Source organism: Mobula birostris, chromosome 26, assembly GCF_030028105.1.
Source record: "Mobula birostris isolate sMobBir1 chromosome 26, sMobBir1.hap1, whole genome shotgun sequence".
NCBI classification, from domain to species: domain Eukaryota; kingdom Metazoa; phylum Chordata; class Chondrichthyes; order Myliobatiformes; family Myliobatidae; genus Mobula; species Mobula birostris.
Genome location: NC_092395.1, coordinates 5,112,464 through 5,135,693, shown reverse-complemented (window position 1 = coordinate 5,135,693; position 23,230 = coordinate 5,112,464). Strand labels below are relative to the sequence as shown.

General features: G+C 41.1%; 1 protein-coding gene across 1 annotated transcript in view; it reads right to left on the bottom strand.

Annotated features, from left to right (window-relative positions):
• LOC140187981 (protein unc-13 homolog A-like) overlaps positions 1 to 23,230 on the bottom strand; it is a 289,194-nt gene that overhangs the window by 247,795 nt on the left and 18,169 nt on the right. The window contains exon 2 of the mRNA XM_072243844.1: positions 1,998 to 2,027. Coding sequence (XP_072099945.1) covers positions 1,998 to 2,027 — 30 coding nt within the window. The remainder of the gene's footprint in view (positions 1 to 1,997; positions 2,028 to 23,230) is intronic.

The window sequence follows — 23,230 nt, the reverse complement described above, 5'->3', positions numbered from 1 at the left end:
ATTATTGGGTTACTTATGTTAATAGCTTTTACATGTATAGTCTCTGTAGTATATTCAATCCAAACTGAGTCTTCCATTTCCTTTGCCCTTCTTCTGCCAAATATTAAAGAATATTATGTGAAATTTAATCCATAAACCTTCCTGGCTAAATACTTTGACTACAGTCATTGATAGAAAATTCTGATTTTTACCAAACTTGAAATCCTATCTGGTCCTTCAAGATCTTCTTCCTCCAACTGCAGAATATTTTTTTCACACTCAGTCCACTGCTGCTGAACATCCCACCAATCTATCCTGCCTTTTGTCATATATACATTAGTTGCCAAGGAAGGTGTTGCGTTAAGATTGGCAACTTGCTACTTCCTCAAGAGACTGTAACAAAATATAACCGCCTGACAGAATGTTTGAACCACACTTTCCATTCAGTTAGAAACCAAAAAAATAAGGTTTGCTTGAAGCTATGAATCTGTCCCAGCAACTTGCTAAGGACATAATATAACAAATGTTACCCAAGGAATTTCTACAAATTTCTACACATGTGCCATGGACAGCATTCTAACTGGTTGCATCCACCATCTGGTATGGAGGGGCCATTGCACAAGATTGGAAAAAGCTACAAAAAAAAAAAAAAAAAAAAAAAAAAAAATTGTGAACTCAGCCAAGTGAAGCTAGAGAAGTAAATGGACGCACGTTAGCTGCAACAGTGCTTGTAAGCTATTGCTTCCTGTAACAAGGCAGTCATAAATGGCTGTGACGCTTCACTCCCTGATGAGCTCAACCTCTTATGCACTTCAAAAGGGACAACTACACCTGTGCAAATCCCTGCAAAACACTTACCTCCCCACGATCGATGACATCTTCAAAAGACAGCGCCTCTATGAGGGATCATTCACCATTAAAGACCCACATCACCAAGGACATGCCTTTTTCTCATTTATATCATCAGGGAAGAGGACACGCCATGTTTTAGGAACAGCTTCTTCCCCTCTGCCAAATTTCTGAACAGCCCATGACACTACCTTACTATTCTAACTTGCAATTTACTTTTTTTTTTAAAAAGTGTATTGCATTGCACTGCTGCTGCAAAACAACAAATTTCAGAATGCATGTCAGTCAGTGATGATAAATCTGATTCAGTTTCAAATAACGTTAACGAAGTCTGCAGAACAATTTTACAAGATCTGAAGTGAAACACCTCTTAGTTGGTGTGGGATGGGTGAAAGAGGTTTCAGATGGTGCAGGGCAATCCAAAATTTAAATAACAGATAATGAAACAGGCAAGGAACACCACCAACACAAGAGACTCTACAGATGGTGGACGGACGGACACACACACACACACACACACACACACAGAGAGAGCAGGTCTTACAGCATCTATGAGAGAATAAAGTCAGCATTTCTGGCTGAGGTACTTCATTAGGACTGGAAAGGGAAGGGTGAAGTTGCAAGATTTAGGCAAGAAGGTGATAGGTGAAGCCAGATGAGTGGGGGGGGGGCAGTGGTGAAGTAATAAGCTGAGAGGTGATGGATGGAAAAGATGGAAAGGGCAGGAGAAGGAGGAATCTGATAGAGGAGAGTTAATATAATTTCCGTCAACAGACAAGGCTAAGAATAAAGAGTTAAATCAGTTTCCTTCATGCCATAAAATTTTATGATTCAATGATTACTGATCCCCTGACAGAAAGCACATCATGAAAATTGATTTAGGAGCAGTGGTCTGCCATATACATCTAGGTGGTAATTGTTTATATCAGAATCAATTTTGAAAACATTTGAAGGTATGTTTCCACTCAGAAGAGAGGGTACAGTGGGGAAAAGAGCATTTCTCTTTTCAGAACAAATGCAATGCTTTACGTCAGAGGCAGTGATCTGATTAATGGTACTCCAGCACTCAACAGAAACAATATTTGATTGTTAAAATAAAATTTAACATTAGAAAAGAGTGCTGTTTTTAAATCACAAATAGTCATCAAAACAATTAAATAAAAACTTACCTTGTGGTCCATCAAGCTTTGCTTTCTTAACTGAAAGAGAAAAAATGAGATAACTTTCAGAATAAGATTTCAAATACTGTACTAAAATAATAATATTTCTGGGATCATGCACTCACATGTCAGGACAGATATACCAGGTTACAATAATTTCTACAACCTGTTCTTCAAGAGTACATACATTCCCAGAGAATCCCCAAGATAACTTTATTAAGCAGCATATTCAATTTTATACCAAAAAAGGTCCCTTGTTCAAGACCTTGCACAGAAAGTTCAATCCAGAAATCTAAGCTGACACACCACTGTGATACAGAAGCATTGCTACACAGATGAGACCATACATAACAGAATGTTGGTTCTCTCAGTTGGATGCGAAGGATCCCAAGACATTTCCAAAGAGGACTTAACCATGGCCCTAGACTTCAATCAACATAAAAGTTAACTGATCTTTACCACACTGCTGTTTGACAAGAGCTTGTTGTACATAAATTGTTATATTTCTAATCTTACAACAGGGGTAACACTTCAAAAATGGTACTTCAGAAGACTGAAAAATTCTTTGGGTCCTATTGATATAGTCTAATCAAGCATTTCTTGAAAAAAAACAGTAACTGAAGCTCTTGATTATTAAGTTAACCAACTATTTAAACTCTGTACTTGAAGAACAAGCACAAATTAACATGTATACATTTCCAATACAATTTAGACCTGTCGTTTTATTTTATAATGTCAAATGCAGTGATGACCAGGTCTGGGCTATTGCACAGCATGGATATATACAGCTATCCTTAAAAAGCTACAAAAATAAATTTCATAACTTCATTATAACATTAATACAGCTATTGAAAACAAATTCCAAACAAGAGCAAGTTTGATTATAGCAGTTTCCCCTTTACCACACTACAGGTGGTAACAAGTGTTTTATTTACAGATGCAGCACAGAATAGGCCCTTTGAGCAACACCGCCAACATCCCACCAATTTAACCCTAGCCTAATCATGTGACAATTTACAATGATCAAATCTTTGGACTGTGGGAGGAAATTGGAGCACCTGCAGAAACCCCACACGCTCCTCAGGGAGGGCGGACAAACTCCCTACAGAGGACGTCAGGATTGAACTCCAAACTCCAATGCCCCAAGCGGTTAGCACAACGCTATTATAGCTACACTACCAAGGTACCCTATTACCACAAGTTGAGATGGCTAAACTTGAAATTGACTTGACTGTGTTCAGCTCTTTGGACTATGACAGCAGCATGGTGTTACAGCAGGTAGTGGTGTCAGAACTCCAGTTCAATCCATCTCTCAGGTGTCTTCCATGGGGCTTGTATGCTCTCTCCATCAACACACAACTCTCAAGTATTCAAGATTATAAATTCATGTTGGTAGTTTGTTTACTGTAAATTGTCCCTACTATTGATTAATGGCAAAAAAAAAATAGGCAAATCGATGGACCTGTGGTAGCATAAATGCAGGGCTGTGGGACAACTATGAAGAAATTAGACCAATGGATTTCTTCCCAAGACCCAGCAAGGACCCAACAGCAGCTTCCTGTGTTATTAAATGGATATAAGGGACATCAAACATCAGGTAACCAGCACTGTCTCACATTGACTAGAATATAAAAGCTAGAATATAATGTTGAGGTTTTATAAGGCACTGGTGAAGCCTCACTTGGAGTACGTGAGCAGTTTTGGGCTCCTTGCCCAAGAAAGGTTGTGGGGGAATTTCATTAAAAATTATCAAATGTTGAAAGGTCTCGATAGAGTGGATGTGGAGAGGATGTTTCCTATGGTAGGGTAGTCTATTATCAGGGGGCACAGCCTCAGAAAAGAGGGACATCCATTTAGAATAAAGACAAGGAGGAATTTCTTTAGCTAGAGCGTAGTAAATCTGTTGCCATAGACGGCTGTAGTAGCCAAATCTTGGGTATATTTAAGGGAGAGGTTGATCGATTCTTGATTAGTCAGGGCATGAAGGGCAACGGGGAGAAGGCACGAGATTGGGACTGAGGGGGAAATGGATCAGTCATGATGAAACGGCAGAGCAGACCCAATGAGCCGATGACCTAATTCTGCTCCTATATCCTAGTCTTAAGAACTGTTTTCCATTTTTAACATTCAGCAGTTTAAGACTAATACACAGTTTAATTTAATGACAGATCAATTAAATATACTAAAATGTCAATTGCCAGAGTAATACTGTACAAAAATTTTAAACTGTGATTTATTATACTTAAATATCTGGACAAGTTATGCTTCCCCAGAAATAAAGCATCAGTACTTTCTTCATTGCAAATATACTGTGTTTAATGATATATAAAAAATGTCTCTTCCAGTTGACTGCATAGAACATACAAGTGTCTTTGCCAAATCTAGTAGTCAGCTGTCTGCTCCAAGGGCTTTATTTCAAAGCTACATCATGAGCCATAGCGACACTGGAACATGAAATCTCAATATCCAAATACCCTTCCTAACAAACCTCCATGTGAATTAACTCATCCCACTGCACATTTTCAGTTATGCCATATAAATTCAGGGAAGTAATTCCACAAAAGCTTTCATAAATCTTCAGTTAATGTCCAATCTGCAATTATAGAGATTTGGATCTTCCAGAATATCACAGTAGTTTTACAATTGATCAGATTACACTGATTTAGAGAGAATCACATATGAACATGTACAATACATAATGGGGTGAAGACAATAGGGAGATGAATTGGTAAGAATTTTCCATTGTCGCCCTTTTGCTCTCTCCTGCAAATCCACCCAGTTCCTCCAACACTAACCCCAGCCCCCACTATGCATTTCCTTCACCTCTTTCATATAAACCATTGCATGCGTGCACAGACACACACCTCCCATTGGGTTGCTGCCCCCTACAGATCCCATCTACTCAATCTCCCTTATATGATTCCTGATCTATCACATACCATCACACATGTCATTATACACCAGTCATTGAAAGTGGGCATGCAGGTACAGCAGGCGGTGAAAAAGGCGAATGGTATGCCGGCATTTATAGCGAGAGGATTTGAGTACAGGAGCAGGGAGGTACTACTGCAGTTGTACAAGGCCTTGGTGAGACCACACCTGGAGTATTGTGTGCAGTTTTGGTCCCCTAATCTGAAGAAAGACATCCTTGCCATAGAGGGAGTACAAAGAAGGTTCACCAAATTGATTCCTGGGATGGCAGGACTTTCATATGAAGAAAGACTGGATGAACTGGGCTTGTACTCGTTGGAATTTAGAAGATTGAGGGGGGATCTGATTGAAACGTATAAGATCCTAAAGGGATTGGACAGGCTAGATGCAGGAAGATTGTTCCTGATGTTGGGGAAGTCCAGAACGAGGGGCCACAGTTTGAGGATAGAGGGGAAGCCTTTTAGGACCGAGATTAGGAAAAACTTCTTCACACAGAGAGTGGTGAATCTGTGGAATTCTCTGCCACAGGAAACAGTTGAGGCCAGTTCATTGGCTATATTTAAGAGGGAGTTAGATATGGCCCTTGTGGCTACGGGGGTCAGGGGGTATGGAGGGAAGGCTGGGGCGGGGTTCTGAGTTGGATGATCAGCCATGATCATAATAAATGGCGGTGCAGGCTCGAAGGGCCGAATGGCCTACTCCTGCACCTATTTTCTATGTTTCTATGACCTGCCTCTCTTTGTTGCCTCCACATATCACCTCCCAGCCTCTGCCACAATGTCCACCCTTCCATTCTCCATCTGCCTATTACCCCTCAACTGGATCCACCAGTCACTTGCCAGGTCCTTCTCTACTATTTCATCCAGATGAATGGTCTCAAATGAAATGTTGCCTAATCCGCTGTATCCCCTGCTCCTTTGTTATTGCTTAAGGTAATATTTTCTGGGGGGAGAAAGAGAAAGAATGGGACTATGTAGTTAATTCTTCATAAGAGCTGGCAAAGTCATTATGGGCCAATTCTTTCATCATATAGAGTCAGCCATACAGCACAGAAACAAGCCCTAAATGCCATTAAGTTGCCTACCTAGGCTAGCCCATTTTAACCGAGTTTAGCCTATTTTCCTTTGACCTATTCATGTAATTAGTCCAAATGTCTTTTATTGTATTTATTTAAAGATACAGCACAGAACAGGCTCTTTCAGACCAACAAGCTGCACCACCCAGTAGCACACTTATTTAACCCTAGCGTAAAGTCAGGACAATTCTACAATGGCCAATAAACCTACAAACCTTTTATACATTGTAGCTCCACCTACTCCTACCATTTTCTCAACCAGCTTACTCCACATTTGGTGTGAAAACATTGCCCTCACCTGCCCTTTAAATATTTCCCCTCTCACCTTAAATCTATGCCCTCTAGCTTCAGGCTCCCCTACCCTGAGGAAAAAAAAGACTATTCATCTCAACATGCTGTTGTCCATGTTTAATTAAAGTTGCCCTTCAGTTTAACAGGTTAAAAAAAAATCCCCAATAGTCATAAAGAATGGTAGGGTGAAGGAACCATGGGTGACAAGTGAGGTGGAAAATCTAGTCAGGTGGAAGGCGGCAGCATACCTGAGGTTTAGGAAGCAAGGATCAGATGGGTCTATTGAGGGATATAGGGAAGCAAGAAAGGAGCTTAAGAAGGGGCTGAGAAGAGCAAGAAGGGGGCATGAGAAGGCCTTGGCAAGTAGGGTAAAGGAAAACCCCAAGGCATTCTTCAACTATGTGAAGAAAAAAAGGATGACAGGAGTGAAGGTAGGACCGATTAGAGATAAAGGTGGGAAGATGTGCCTGGAGGCTGTGGAAGTGAGCGAGGTCCTCAATGAATACTTCTCTTCAGTATTCACCAATCAGAGGGAACTTGATGATGGTGAGGACAATATGAGTAAGGTTGATGTTTTGGAGCATGTTGATATTAAGGGAGAGGAGGTGTTGGGAGTTGTTAAAATACATTAAGACAGATAAGTCCCCAGGACCTGACGGAATATTCCCCAGGCTGCTCCACGAGGCGAGAGAAGAGATTGCTGAGCCCCTGGCTAGGATCTTTATGTCCTCGTTGTCCATGGGAATGGTACTGGAGGATTGGAGGGAGGTGAATGTTGACCCCTTGTTCAAGAAAGGTAGTAGGGATAGTCCGGGTAATTATAGCCCAGTGAGCCTTACATCCGTGGTGGGAAAGCTGTTGGAAAAGACTCTTAGAGATAGGATCTATAGACATTTAGAGAATCATGGTCTGATCAGGGACAGTCAGCGTGGCTTTGTGAAGGGCAGATCGTGTCTAACAAGCCTGATAGAGTTCTTTGAGGAGGTGACCAGGCATATAGATGAGGGTAGTGCAGTGGATGTGATCTATATGGATTTTAGTAAGGCATTTGACAAGGTTCCACACAGTAGGCTTATTCAGAAAGTTAGAAGGCATTGGATCCAGGGAAGTTTGGCCAGGTGGATTCAGAATTGGCTTACCTGCAGAAGGCAGAGGGTGGTGGTGGAGGGAGTACATTCAGATTGGAGGATTGTGACTAGTGGTGTCCCACAAGGATCTGTTCTGGGACCTCTACTTTTCGTGATTTTTATTAACGACCTGGATGTGGGGGTAGAAGGGTGGGTTGGCAAGTTTGCAGACGACACAAAGGTTGGTGGTGTTGTAGATAGTGTAGAGGATTGTCAAAGATTGCAGAGAGACATCGATAGGATGCAGAAGTGGGCTGAGAAGTGGCAGATGGAGTTCAACCCAGAGAAGTGTGAGGTGGTACACTTTGGAAAGACAAACTCCAAGGCAGGGTACAAAGTAAATGGCAGGATACTTGGTAGTGTGCAGGAGCAGAGGGATCTCGGGGTACATGTCCACAGATCCCTGAAAGTTGCCTCACAGGTGGATAGGAGTTAAGAAAGCTTATGGGGTGTTAGCTTTCATAAGTCGAGGGATAGAGTTTAAGAGTCGCGATGTAATGATGCAGCTCTATAAAACTCTGGTTAGGCCACACTTGGAGTACTGTGTCCAGTTCTGGTCACCTCACTATAGGAAGGATGTGGAAGCACTGGAAAGGGTACAGAGGAGATTTACCAGGATGCTGCCTGGTTTAGAAAGTATGCATTATGATCAGAAATTAAGGGAGCTAGGGCTTTACTCTTTGGAGAGAAGGAGGATGAGAGGAGACATGATAGAGGTGTACAAGATAATAAGAGGAATAGATAGAGTGGATAGCCAGCGCCTCTTCCCCAGGGCACCACTGCTCAATAGAAGAGGACATGGCTGTAAGGTAAGGGGTGGGAAGTTCAAGGGGGATATTAGAGGAAGGTTTTTTACTCAGAGAGTGGTTGGTGCGTGGAATGCACTGCCTGAGTCAGTGGTGGAGGCAGATACACTAGTGAAGTTTAAGAGACTACTAGACAGGTATATGGAGGAATTTAAGGTGGGGGCTTATATGGGAGGCAGGGTTTGAGGGTCGGCACAACATTGTGGGCCAAAGGGCCTGTACTGTGCTGTACTATTCTATGTTCTATCTCTCTAACTCAAGACCTCCAGTCCAAATATCATGCCTGACATTTTCCCTATACCCTTCCCAGCTAAATGTTATCACTTCTACAACTGAGCAAACCAGACCTGCATACAATACTTTGAATGTGGTGTCACCAATGTCTTGTACAGTAAGATGACATCCCAATTCTTGTACTCAGTTCCCTGACCGATGAAGACAAACTTGACAAACACCCTCACTACCCCTCAACAGTCAGAGTCTTGAACTAGAGGGACCACTTCACTCACCCCAACACTTAACAGCTCCCACACCTATGGACTCACTTTCAAAGTCTCATCTCATGTTCTCGATATTTATTGCTTATTTAATATATTTTTTTCTTTTTATATCTGCAGTTTGGCATCTTTTACACATTGGTTGCTTGTCTGCCTTACCTGTATGTTTTCATTCGTTCTATTGTTTCTTTGTACTTACAAAGAAACAATAGAATCTCAGGGTTGTTATGTGGTGACACATGTACTTTGACAATAACTTCACTTTGAACTTGCACTGATACTATATAACTGTCTTTTTAAGCGGGTGGAACTAGGAAAGTTGGCGCCAGAGTTTTTTGCAGACCCAGGTGACTGCTTCCAGTTCATCTGCAAAACATTATTCTTTTCAAGTTGGCTGGGGTGCTGTCAGAGTCTGTAATCGATAGCTACAGCTAAAACTATTGTTCTCCACAATTGAAGCACTGTGGGAGGCAAACATTGGGTCAGCAGGCATTGTGCACTACAGTTGGAAGAAGGCCACTGTACTCAAGTGATCACTCTCTCTTTTGATGGTGAGTGAGGGTCTGTTGGTCCTCAAGTCAGGGGGCTTAGAGAAATATAATGTTATAAAAGATAATAACATTGGAACAGCAAGCAGCTGGTCTCCTGCTCTTGTTGTTCCTGGAGTGATCTCTCATTCCCTTGTTGGTGACAGAGCGCTTCTCTGAGATACTGAAGTGCTGGGTTATGAACTGTAGTTTTTGATGGACTGTAGATCAAGGTCACTTTGGGGGTTTTTGCTGTTGCTTGCATGGTGGGGGGGGGGGTTCAGTGATTCTGTTAGTGCAAGTGAGGGATGGGGAAGTTTTGGGGGTTTTTGATGTTACTATCATTCATTCTTTGGGGATTCTTGTTTCATGGATGGTTCTGTGAAGAGTAAGAATTTCAGGTTGTATTCTTTGATAAACTTTGAATAAAGTGCTAGCACGAGTAGTGAAATGGGAAAGGATGATTACTAGTACAAATTTGAAGGAGGCATCACGTTGTCACATTGTTGGATTTTGGTGAGGGTCGAGTGCCCTTATGAAGGTGTGGACTTTTTAAAAAACACAGACAGCAGGCCACAATAGCATATTCCATGCAAAGGTGTTTATTGTGTACCAGAGGTGGCAAATTTAGGAAAAGTACTTAAATATTTAGTGCAAAAAAATGGCAAAATAACTAAAACAACGAAAGAGACAATGCAGAAATATACCATCAGACCTTTAGGAATACAGCACAAAACATCAGTCTGAAGTAATACACCTCACCTTAACACACCCTCTCTCCCTCTTCACTTACACCAAAAATGAGCCTTGAAGTAAGAATCTCCTTAATATACAGCTCTTGACGGTATGGATAAGTGCAAACATTTTTATAATCCAATTCATAAGTTAAAAATCATATTTTGCTACTGCAGTCCAATTTTTTTTTTAAGCATGCCTCAACGCACAATGCCATCAACTCACTACCAGATTTGTGTGGAGCAGTGGGTGGAAGAGTGAGTCAGCACACATAATTGGTATACCTACACATTCCTGCCAATGAATTACAGTATGCACAATTTGAAATTTAATAATGTAAACCAGAAAAACCCCACTAAAATGAGTGGTCTGTTATTAAACTAAGGTGGGTCCATTAGAGCAGGACTTGTTTTTGTTCAAATCTAGAGCTGTACAGATTACTACTTCCTATGCGGAGCAAAAGCAGATTGTGTACAAAAGTGAATATCTGGAGGTGGGCTGTAAATGCTAATCAGTGACATGTATAATAATTAATTTCATATTAATAAACAAGTCCTTACAAAATTTTAACAGATTCAAAATTTAGGCTCGCTATACAGCATGTCATATTCTACTTCACCCCCAAAGCTTTAGTCCTAAACAGCAATCCAACTTCATTCTACATGAAAACTGACTGATCAAGAAATTGTTGCCCATCTTGCATGAAACACAGCATTTGATACAAATTCTATGCTATGCCCAAACAGCCTTCAAATATTCCTTCATATAAAATCCATTAACTAAGCCCTGTTATTTTCATATTACTAATGTAGGTCTCTAACTGCCCTTACATGCGCACAGCAAAACCATTAATTGCTGTACAAAATTAACGTTTTCCAAGTTAACTCTAAGACTAAAATGGTTTTGCCCAAATTCATTTTTGGAACTGAGTGACCACACCCGATTGAATGAAACAGGTTTAAGTATTACAGGTATAAACAGTATAGAAAAAGTTTGTTCGGTTGAATAAAAAGGATCAAAGACAATGAAGCAAATCTGCAGTAATTAGTTTTAAAAAAAAGTAAATATTTTAACTATTAACACAAGAACCATTCACAATACAACCTTCTACAGTTTTGCACTATATTCCTTTGTTATTAGCTTGCATTACTGTATAAAAATTCAACGTTAGATTAATACACATTGCATGCCCTAAATAATACTGCTTGATGGTTACATTGCAAGTGGCTCCCTCAACCTTCCAGAGTCAAACGGCCTGCAATTCAGATGGCACCACAGGCTCCTAAATGATTAATTTAATTAATGTTACATATTTTTAACATCTGAAATATTTATGCAGTGCAGGCAAACAATGTTATACAGAAATTGCTGGAGGAACTCAGCAGGTCAGGTAGCATCTATACAAATGAATAAACCAAGTTTCCGGCTAGAAGACGATAGGTGAAGCCAGATGGGTGGGGAAAGGTCAAGGGAGGGGGTGGGGAAAGGTCAAGGGAGGGGGTGGGGAAAGGTCAAGGGAGGGGGTGGGGAAAGGTCAAGGGAGGGGGTGGGGAAAGGTCAAGGGAGGGGGTGGGGAAAGGTCAAGGGAGGGAGATTGGATTATAGGAGAAAGGGAAGATGGAGGGGCACCAGCGGGACGTGATAGAGAAGTGAGAAGAGGCAAGAGGCCACAGTGGGGCAATGGGGGGGGGCAGAAAAAATTACGAGAAGGAGAAAATGATGTTCATGCCATCAGGTTGGAGACTACCTAGATGCAATAAAGGTGTTACTCCTCCACCTGAGAGTGGCCTCATCGTGGCAAAAGTGTAGCATTTATATTACTTGCAGGGATATGTGACAGGAGAAAGAGTGGATGGAGTTAAGATGGCACCAAGTGGCTGCCTCATTAATCTTATCTGTGAAAGCAGTTTAAATTTCTTTCTTTAATATATATTCCTGAAGCTCGCCAGCCGACGGTTTTCCGACATTCTCTGGGCTCAGCTTCGAAGATGGCGCATCTGGGGCGTGGCCCTGTGGACAACCGATACCAGGCGGTGTTGCCATCTGAGGCATCGCAGGAGATGGAACATCAGGATTCTGCTGCGGCAGAAGTATGGATGGAGGTCTCCGCAGTTGAGCCGTCGCATGCACGCGCGCACTCTCTCTCTCTCGATGGTAGGAGAGTTTACTGCTGATTCTCGAATCAGAATCTTAGAATAAAAAGCAACATGGCAGACTGTAATATCATAACAGCAACTGACAGTCTCCCCTTTTGCTGTGAAAATGGGTGATATCTCTGTCCCTTGTTAGTGATAGAGTCTGTGGCATGTCAAACTGTCAGGTAAACAAGTTATTGTTGACTGCAGATCATGGTCTCTCTTTGCAGTTGCTTGGTGGGTGGTGGGCACCGATGTTTTTTGCTGAAATGGGTGGGGAAGAGGATACTTGTGCAGGGAGGGGGAGGGGGGATTTGGGGTTCTAATGTTTTTCTCTCATCCATTGGGGGTTCTCCTGGTTTTCGTTGACAAGTATTTCAGATTTCAGGTTGTAAATGATATACATTCTCTGATAATAAACTGAACCATTTGAAAGATTAGTGGGGAGGGATGAACGGACAAGGGAATCAGAGGGGCGATCCCGGCAGAAAATGGAGTTTAGGTTGCGGGGTGAGGGGCTGGGAGGAGGCGGCGGCAAAGATTTATTTGGTGGTAGGATCCCACTGAAGATGGCAGAGGTTGCAGAGAATGATGTGTTGAATGCGGAGCCTCACAGGGCGGTAAGTGAATACCTGAGAAATTCTGTTAATGCATCAGCTGAACGGGGTGTGCGCAGATGTCTGGAAAATGGAGATGTGAGTGAGGACAGCACAATGGTGGAAAAAGGAAAACTCCATTCTTTGAAGGAGGGCATCTCTGATAGCCTGAAAAGGAAAGCCTTATCCTAGGAACATATGTGGTGGAAGCAAAGCAACTGAGCAAAGGGAATAGCATTTTTACAAGTGACAGAGTGGGAAGAGGTATACTCAAGATAGCTGTGGGAATCAATAGTTCTATAAAAGACGTCATTTGTCTCCAGAGATGGAGACAGATTAAGAAAGGCGAGAGGTGTTAAAAATGGACCAAATGAATTTAAGGGCACCAAACACATCTTTACCCTTTTCCCCCAACTCTCCATTTTCCACAGGATCACTCCCTTATGCAATGCCATTGGCCATTCATTCCTCCCTATTAATCTCTTTCCTGGCACAAGTGAAAGAAATGTTACAACTTAAAGTTGCTGGTGAACACAGCAGGCCAGGCAGCATCTCTAGGAAGAGGTACAGTCGACATTTCAGGCCGAGACCCTTCGCCAGGACAGTCCTGACGAAGGGTTTCGGCCTGAAACGTCGACTGTACCTCTTCCTAGAGATGCTGCCTGGCCTGCTGCGTTCACCAGCAACTTTGATGTGTGTTGCTTGAATTTCCAGCATCTGCAGAATTCCTGTTGAAATGTTACAACTTCCCATTTACCTCTTTCTTAACCTCCATTCAGGCTCCAGGTCAATGTCGCACTTTAAAACCTACATGCATGATAAGGCATTGGATGTTGACCCTCTTGTTGGCCTTAGACAGTCTTATTCAAAAGCCAGTGTTCTTCACAGATCCTGATCAACATCCATTTATCAACTATAGCATCAGAAACAGAACTACCATTTACCACAAAGACATTTGAGAAAACAGAAAATAATTTATGCATTTCAATCAAATAATAAATACATTTGAGTAACCAAAGATGGCTATAAAGCATTAAATAAATTCAAATTGTGTCCTATTTCGATAATTGCACTAACAATAACTACAACCCTCTTTGCTTTCTGTAGCTCCGAATGGCACATTTTGACATTACTTTAAGCTATATTCAGTACTTAAGATACCAAATACAGCAATGTCATACAACACAGATGTGATCAGCAATTCCATTAATCAACCCAAAGAAATATTAACCCACTGGTTATATTCATCAAATGCATGAATTGCAAATTACTTTCATATTCTACTTCCATCTAGATGCTCAATAGATTCTAATCTGTCCTGTTCTTCTTTTAACTCAAACCACCATGTTATTTAAAACTGTGACAATTGCTTAGCAAGATAATATTAGTGAACAAAATAATAATTAAGCATTCTAGGATATGCTAGGACAGCCCAAGAACAGAGCGCAAAGGCAGTGATGGAGAATTAACTCTGCCTCCTGCTTCCAATTCAGAGAGCAGAGCAACTTTATGCTCCCTTTCCCTTTACACAACCACTGTTGCGTACTGCTCATGGACTGCTTTGTTCAACTTATCCCCGCAGTAGGGGAACCCAAATGAATGACAGCCTATAAACTCTTAAAGCTTCCCTAGCCTGGGACTCTGAAATACAGCTGGAGCAGGCATTCTTCAAATCTAAAGAAGATTGGTGCAACTAGAAAAAGAGAGCCAAAGATTTGAAGCAGATTAGGATAGATGTCTTGATTCCACCGTAGACTATGCAGGCACACATACAAAGCTGTGGGGCTAGGGGTAAGACACTAGCTGGTGGAATGAATGGAGACAAGCATCAAGGATCAGTTGAGCCACATGAACAGTTTGAAATTACTATCAGCAGGAGTGGTCAGGGAATACATCAAAACTTCAAGGATTGTTTAATTTATTTCCAGTACACAAGTAAAAGAGGAATGAAATAATTGTTATTCTAGATCTGATGTAGCACACAAAAGATAAAGAATACATTAAAAGTTTTTAAAAAACAAACATAAAACACATAAGATATAGCATATATACAAATTGATTGTATGTCCATAAAGTGACACTAGGCATAAGAGTAAATATACATAAAGTGACTGACAGGAATTGATAGAAGTAGTGGTGGTTAGGGGTGTGGAGGGGTGGAGTGGTGCGTAGAGGTTTTGCTTAGCCTTACTGCTTGCGGAAAGTAACTGTGAGTCTGGTGGTCCTGCCATGAATGCCACATAGCCTCCTCCCTGATTGAAGTGGGACAAAAAGTACATGAGCAGGGTGGGTGGGATCCTGTGCGTTGCTGGCCCTTTACCACCTTTCTGTGTATACTTCATGTCCTTGATGGCGGGTAGAGTGGTGCCTTTGGTGCGTTCTGCAGTTTTCACTACCTCCCATTTCAGGATATTGTGGACTCATTCAGAAACATCACAAACCCTGGGACCTGGGAGTTTCTTTTTTTGCACTCACAGAATCGCCCATCTTTCCCCCCAACTACAGAGTCCCCTATTACTGCAGCCATCCTCTTCCGTCCCTACCCTTCTGAGCCACAGGACCAGACTCGGTGCCTGAGGCATGGGTGCTGTTGCTTCCCCCAGGTAGGTTCCCCCCCCCAAAACCAACAGTACTCAAAATGGAGTACGATCATCTAATAAATCATGCACAGCGCTAAGCAGTATTGCACCCAAATTGTACTGTCTCAGTACTTTTTATGTTTGTGTGCCGTAGCACTTACTTTTTATTTGCAGTTATTTTGTAAATAACACTATTCTTTGCATTTCTGGTCAGACGCTTAACTGCATTTCATTGGCTTTGTATCTGTACTCGGCACACTGACAATAAAATTGAATCTAATCTAATCTAATTATAAAATAGGGGAAGTGGAGTGGAGATAAGTCTCTGCCAAAGGAGGTGTAAAGAACTCTATCCTTCTGCTAGCCTGCAGGTCACCCTTGGCCAAGGTGTACTACCTGCTTAGCACCCAATCAGGGTCACCGGAAGCCATGGGAGTAGGTGATGGATGGTTGTATGAGTAGCTGATGCATATCACAAGTCCTGGTTATGAGATCACTGGCACCAGGCAAGCAATCTCTGAAAAGTATGATTTTGGCTGGGGTCACCTGTCTGCCCAGAAAAAGGCAATGACAAAGCATTTCTGATGAAAAATTTGCCAAGAACAATCATGGTCATGGATAGAGCAAGCATGAAGGGGGGTCTTTGCCACAGGCAACACTCCTTCAATTGGTAGACAATTAAACAGATGAAGGACTATGACCACCCATGTCATATGACACGGCACATAATGAAACTATAAAATAACTTGGGGTTGAGATTATTTTTCCATAAAGTCCAAGTATCATCTAGTTAGCAGAGGTGAAAGCCTTAGCACATTACATAAAGGAATGCTTAAATGTTTAGAATTGGAACATTAGGATCGCCAAACTGAGCTAAATGCTCATCAGTTTTCCTTTCAGCAAAGAAAGCAGCATGATAGTTCCAATCACAAACAAAAGAAAATCTGCAGATGCTGGAAATCCAAGTAACACACAAAATGCTGGAGGAACTCAGCAGGCCAGGTAGCATCTATGGAAAGGAGCAGAGTTGACGTTTCAGGCCGAGATCCTTCATCAGGACCCAATGAAGGGCCTTGGCCCAAAACATAGACTATACTCTTTTCCATAGATGCTGCCTGGTCTGCTGATTTCTTTCAGCATTATGTATAAAAGGTACTTCTGATAATGTTTTGGAACTTTATGGATTGATAATCATAATTTTACTGAGAATCATTTCACTAACTGTATAAAAAGCACTTTGAAAGAACACTGATTTAAATACTGTACCATCATTACCCTTACATTCTATTTAAATAGATTACCAAATCAGACTCTATCGCTTTCAGAGCATTCCAGCTCTTTGAAATTGACAATTACTGTTTCATTATCTTAAAAAAAAATCAACATTTAATGGTTACCAGTCTACAAATCAGAGGCTCCCCTCCCCCCGAATCCTGATCCAAAATTCCTCTGAATTTGAGTACTGCCATAACATCTTCACTCAGCATTATGTTCTAAAATCCATTTTTCTAATCTTTCTAAATGTTCCAGAATTTTGGATAGAGCTTTAGTCAAGGCCTTACTAGTGAGAACTTATTAAAAAAAATTTTAAAAGGTGGTTCTGGATAACTCCAATTTGCAAAATATCCTCAAATGATTTCCTAATGCCTCATCAGTTGGCATCCTCTGGTATTTGCAAGTCTCATTTGTTGAACATGTGTGCAACTCCTGCAATCATTCAGTCCTCTGTATGCCTTAACATAGAAGTGGGTCAATATCACAATAATTGTTATTGAACTAATGATGCAGAAACACAAGCTCAATTCCCAGCACTGCAGCCAAGGAATTTAAATTCAGTTAATTAATTCCAGTAATATAAAGCTACTAATCGGTGATAGTGACAATGAAACTACCAAATTGTTGTAAAAACCCATCTGCTTCATTAATGATCTTTTCGCATCTTATCCAATCTGGCCTATGATAATGTGGTTGACACTTAAATACACTCCAAAAGTCATTCATTTCAAGAACGATTAGGTTTGGACAACAAGAACACACAGCCTGAGTGAATTTATAAAATCCACTGGAGGATTAAAAGATTGTCAGCAGAGATTTTACTATATTCAATCTGCTACCTTCACAGTCAAAGCTGCACCTTATGTGGACTAAGAGGTGCCAATCTATTCTCACTACCCTCCTTCCATTTAATTAATATTTTAATTCCATCCTCTTTTGTGAAGATTGAAACAAATTACACTTTCTGTATCTTTGTCACACCATAGGTTCCAGTGGGTCACAGCATTTCTTTACTATTATCTTAAGTCTACAGAAAGGAATCACAAATGATTTTGTGTTAACTGCTAATGTTCCATGATCCTCTTTATTACCCACGTATTTTCTTTTCAAAACAAAACAAAGCAATTCACCAGCATCAAGAAAATCTGCAGATGCTGGAAACTCAAGCAACATACACAAAATGCTGGTGGAACGCAGCAGGCCAGGCAGCATCTATGGGAAGTAGTACAGTCGACGTTTCAGGTCAAGACCCTTCGTCAGGACTAATGGAAAAAAGAGATAGTACGAGATTTGAAAGTGGGAGGGGGAGGGGGAGACCCAAAAATGACAGGAGAAGACAGGAGGGGGAGGGATGAAGCCAAGAGCTGGGAAGTTGATTGGCAAAAGGGATACAAGGCTGGAGAAGGGGGAGTATCATGGGACGGGAGGCCTAAGAAGAAAGAAAGGGGGAGTGGAGCACCAGAGGAAGATGGGGAGGAGAGAGAGACAGAGAGACAGAGAGACAGAGAGACAGAGAGACAGAGAGACAGAGAGACAGAGAGACAGAGAGACAGAGAGACAGAGAGACAGAGAGACAGAGAGACAGAATTGCCATTCTGGTTTCCACAGTTCTGCAGCCTCTTTCCGTTTGACATTAACACAACTTCCTTCGCCATTCTAGGATACATGCCTTTAATACCCCAGATTTCTATAAGAATGTAATTGATTTGTGCTCCATGATTACATTCTCAAAAGCCATTACTTGTTAGCCAAGTTTTGTCTACTAGTTCACTACACAAATAACTGAAATTGACTTCCTTCATTTACGGTATTTTCTATAAGAACACAAGAAATATAAGAATACGCTGTTATGCTTTGTAACCTCAAAAATAAGCCTATAAAAGTGATAGTAAGTATCTATGTTGAGAAACACTTTGGACTCTTCTTCCATCCCTTACACTTAAAAGAGCAATTGAAATTGCTGTATCAATGGAAACAGTTGACAGAAATGCAATTGAATTGCAGTGAGGAATGAAAGCGAGTATGAACAAAATTGCAATGTTTAAACAGAAAACAGCCAGGTTGAACAAACTGTGTTACAAAATGTCAAATTGCAGTTTTTAAAAAAGTACTAATATGCACATTGTTAATGAAAAAATCTGATGAGAGTGACACAGGATTGTGTAGCCTAATATTTACGATGTGAAAATTAACAATAGACCAGCAATATGGCTTACACCAGAAGTGAACAGCAAATTAATTAAAATGGAATTGGACACTTGCTCGGCTGTTTCAGTCATTCCGCAAAAAGAGTTTGAACAGCATTTCAAAGATACTGAACAGAAGCTTGCAGATATCCTACTAAGAACTTGTACTGGAGAAAACTTCTGTGGGAATGACATTTGCAACAAGCCACATTGGGCTTGTATGTCGTAAAAAAAAAGGGAGGATAAGTTTAGACAACTACAACTTGATTGGAGATTCATCCACAATATGCAAGCCACATCCCCTTCAATGAAATCATCTGAAAGCAAATTAAGAAAGGTACTGGATGATACCATAGCAGTGTTCAAGGATGGCATTAGAAAAATCAAACACATCAAGGTAAAATAGTGTGAAATGAAAATGCTGCAACCAAGTTTTGCAAAATCCATCCAGTTCCTTATACAGTCTGTGAAAAAGTAGCAAGTGAGCTTGATTACATAGAGGCTAAAGGAATTCTTTCCAAGGTTGAATGGAGCCCATGGGCAACACTGGTGGCCCCAGTAGCCAAGAAAAATGGGTCTGTCAGGATCTGTTGTGATTTTAAGGTTACCAGCAACCAAGTACTGAAAGTACCTCAATACACTCTGCCCAGGAGAGGATATGTTTGAAAATCTTCCTGGAAGAAAACTCTTCAGGAAAGTGGACTTAGCTGAGGCCTACTTGCAGATGGAGATGGAAGAGTCCGAAGTGCTTCTCACCGTAAACACTCAAAGGGCTTTAATCGCTATAATAGGCTTGTTTTTGGAGTTACAAATCATAATAGTGGTGACGAGGTAATTTAAAAACAAAGCAAAGACAGTTGCTGACCTGTTGAAGCACAGCAAACCTTCAGAGTACAAAAAAGCCCAGCAGCTGCAGAGACTGTCAAGTTAAAAAAAAATGGCAGAAAATGGAAGATTTCAGAGTTTATAAACAGTGAGTATGAGGTGACAATAATCGTTTTTTTAAAAACAGAAATGACTGGCTACATTGGAAAGACTGACATTTGATTACACAACAGATAACTTGATTTTAATTGCTGAACAGTGTATTGAAGTAAAATCATTTTCCTCAGATGCATTATCCAACATCAAGGCAGGCCACAACTTACCGGTATGCCAGCTATTCTTTAGTGTTGAAGGTTCTACCTTCTCCCACCTTCAAGCAATGAACCAAAGAACATCCTTCATGTTAAATTCTTTAATAAATGTCTGTACAGAATTGCCAGTATTTGCATCTAACAGATATTTCATGAAAAGTGAGTGATACTTGGCCTTTAGAGAGTGCAGTATTCCTTGGTCTTGGAGCTGGATAAGTGACATACAATTTGGTGGTAAATACTGTAAAAACATTATTCTTACACAAGAGTTCAGCTTTGGGGTGAGCTGAACCGTTATCCAAAATAAGAATAATTTTGCGATCTTTGGGTAGCCCTACAGATGTGCAATGTGCTCTGGCTTCTGGCACAAATATTTTTCAAACCACTAACACAATATCAGTGGTAATCCAGCCATGTTTATTTACACAATATGTTACCAGGTAAATTTTAAACACCTTTCAAGGCCCTACAGCATTTATTTTTCAATTCACCTGTGGTTTACATCTGTGATTACCTGCAGTGTTGGACCACCCTAAAATGGGTGCTCTGCCCTTCAATTACTTAAATCCTGCTGGATCTGCTTCACTCTCTGTTGCCAATGTTTTCCTAGGTGTGCGTCACCAGTATAATGCAGCTCAGGACTGCGGTTTTCGTCAGCTATGAGCTTCGCGAATTCCTTCATGTACTCGGTAGCTCCTTCATGGTTTGCAGACCATTTTTCTCCACACACTTTATGCATGGAAATTCCATGGTGCTTCGTAAACCTTTGAAGCCAACATTCACTATAGACACACATGTTCTAATTCAGTGGTCCCCAACCTCCGGGCCGAACAGATCTGGGCCGATATTTACGTACCAGGCGTCACCTAATTAATTAGCTTGTTTATTTCGACTTTTTCTTAAAGATGTGCTGGGTGCGTTCCGGCTACCGCTGCACCCCTGCATTCTTCACAGCCTGGTATTGGTCCATGGCCCGGAGGTTGGGGACCACTGTTCTAATTTAAGTTCTTTATGGAACAACTTAGCTCGGTTCATTATCATACTGTCCAACAAGTCGACTCCATCACTCCAGTGCTGGTGAAACCATTCAGTCATCATTCAACTCAAGCTCAGTGCTCTTACCAACTTTCATACTTTCCCTCATGCTCATTTGCTTTAGTGAATTACTGTTCGCACAGAATTGCAATTTTTTTCTCCCTTTGGTGCTTTATATCATGTACAGTTGACGAACAAATGACAAACAAGCTACCCAGCTCACACACAGTAACACCTTGGTCCAGTTTTATCAACATTTCAACCTCCTCTTGGATCAATATGGCCTGATGTTTACATTTGACACCACCACATGTACTTACACTTATCTTAGATGCTATAGCTAGTCAGGGTTAAATTTATGTAAAATAAGCAAAAATAAGCACATAATATTGGGACTACTACCAACAAGTGCAATGTAATTAATAAAATTAGTGTGCTTTTGTCAAGACGAGTCTTGCCACAGATGGCACTGAGTACACTACACAGTGCCACCTGGTGGCCACCCAGTAAACTACATTGCACAATTTCATCTGAATTAAAAGAGGTGCCAAACCATTAGCTTCCAGAAAACCAGTGGTTAAGTACACAATATAGGCCATCTGGCCCACAGAGCCTATTCTGCTATTCAACAAGATCATGGCTGATCTGACAGTGGACACAGCTCCACCTACCTGCCTCTTCCCACAATCTGTAATTCCCCTACCATGCAAAAAGAATTAACACTCTTGAATATCTAATGAGGTAGCTTCTACTACTTCCTTTGGCACAGAATTCCACTGATACATCTTCTCTAGGAAAAGGACTTTCTTCTTATTTCCATCTAGTTCTAACCTCACTTACCAGTGGAAACATCTCTTTTGCCTTTTGTCTTATCTATCCCTTTCATAATTGTATACTTTTCTATTAGATCCCTTTCATTCTTCTGAATTCCAGTGAGGATCATCCGAGGCAACTCAATCTCTCTTTGCAGGCTAACTCGCTCATCTCCAGAATCAACCTGGTAAACCTCCCCTGTACACAGTCTCCAAAATCAGTATACATCGTTTCTCAAGGAGGTGAGAAATGCCTGCTGTACCCTGTACAATTGCAACGTAACCTCCCTGCTCTTAAATTAAATCCCTTTAGCAATGAAAGCTAACATTTTATTTGCCTTCTTGATAACCTTTTGCAATTCCTGCACAAGTACTCCCAAGTACCTCTGCACAATAGCATGTTGCAATTTTCACCATTTAATAATATATTCTATTGTTCCCTCCAAAGTGACTGACATCACATTTACCAACACTGTACTCCATCAGCTAGATCATTGCCCACTTAGTCTACAATTGTAAGAAAAAGTTTGCGAACCCTTTGCAATTATCTGGTTTTCTGCATCAATTACTCATAAAATGTGGTCTGATCTTCATCCAAGTCACAATAATAGACAAACACAATCTGCCTAAACTAATAACACACAAACAAGTGTATTTCTTATTGTCATTAGTGAGTACATAATTTAAATAATAACAGTCTAGGTTAGAAAATGTACGTGAACCTCCAGGGTAATTCCTTCTACAAAAGCTATTTGGAGCCAGGTGTTCTAAGTAATGAGGTGAGATTGGAGGTGTGGGTTGTAGACGTGCCCTGCCCTTTAAAAAAAGACACAAATTCAGATTACTGACAAAGCCTGCTCTTCTCAAGAAAGGTCTGTTTATGTGCACCATGCCTCGATCAAAACAATTTTCAGAGGATCTTAGAAGAATTAAAGAGATGCATAAGGCTGAAAAAGGCTACAAAAGCATTTTGAAAGACCTGGGTGTTTATCAATACGCAGTAAGAAAAATTGTTTAGAAAGGAAGAAATTCAGCACTGTTGCTACTCTCCCTCGGAGTGGGCATCCTGCAAAGATCACACCAAGAGCACAACATGCAATGCTGAAGGAAGGAAAAACGGATAGGGACAAAAGCAAACGAGAGCATAAGAACACAAGCATAAGAGGTGACAGAAGAAAGGGAGGTTGGCTCAAAAATGGAGAAAGTTAGGAGACAGCACAAAAAGGGAAGATAGGCAGGTGATAGGGAAGGGACGCACTCAGTCCAATGGTTTGAGATATGTCTATTTTAATGCGAGGAGTATCATGAATAAAGCGGATGAGCTTAGAGCGTGGATCAGCACTTGGAGCTATGATGTTGTGGCCATTACAGAGACTTGGATGGTGCAAGGGCAGGAATGGCTACTTCCAGTGCCAGGCTTTAGATGTTTCAGAAAGGATAGGGAGGGAGGCAAAAGAGGTGGGGGCATGGCACTATTGATCAGAGATAGTGTCACGGAT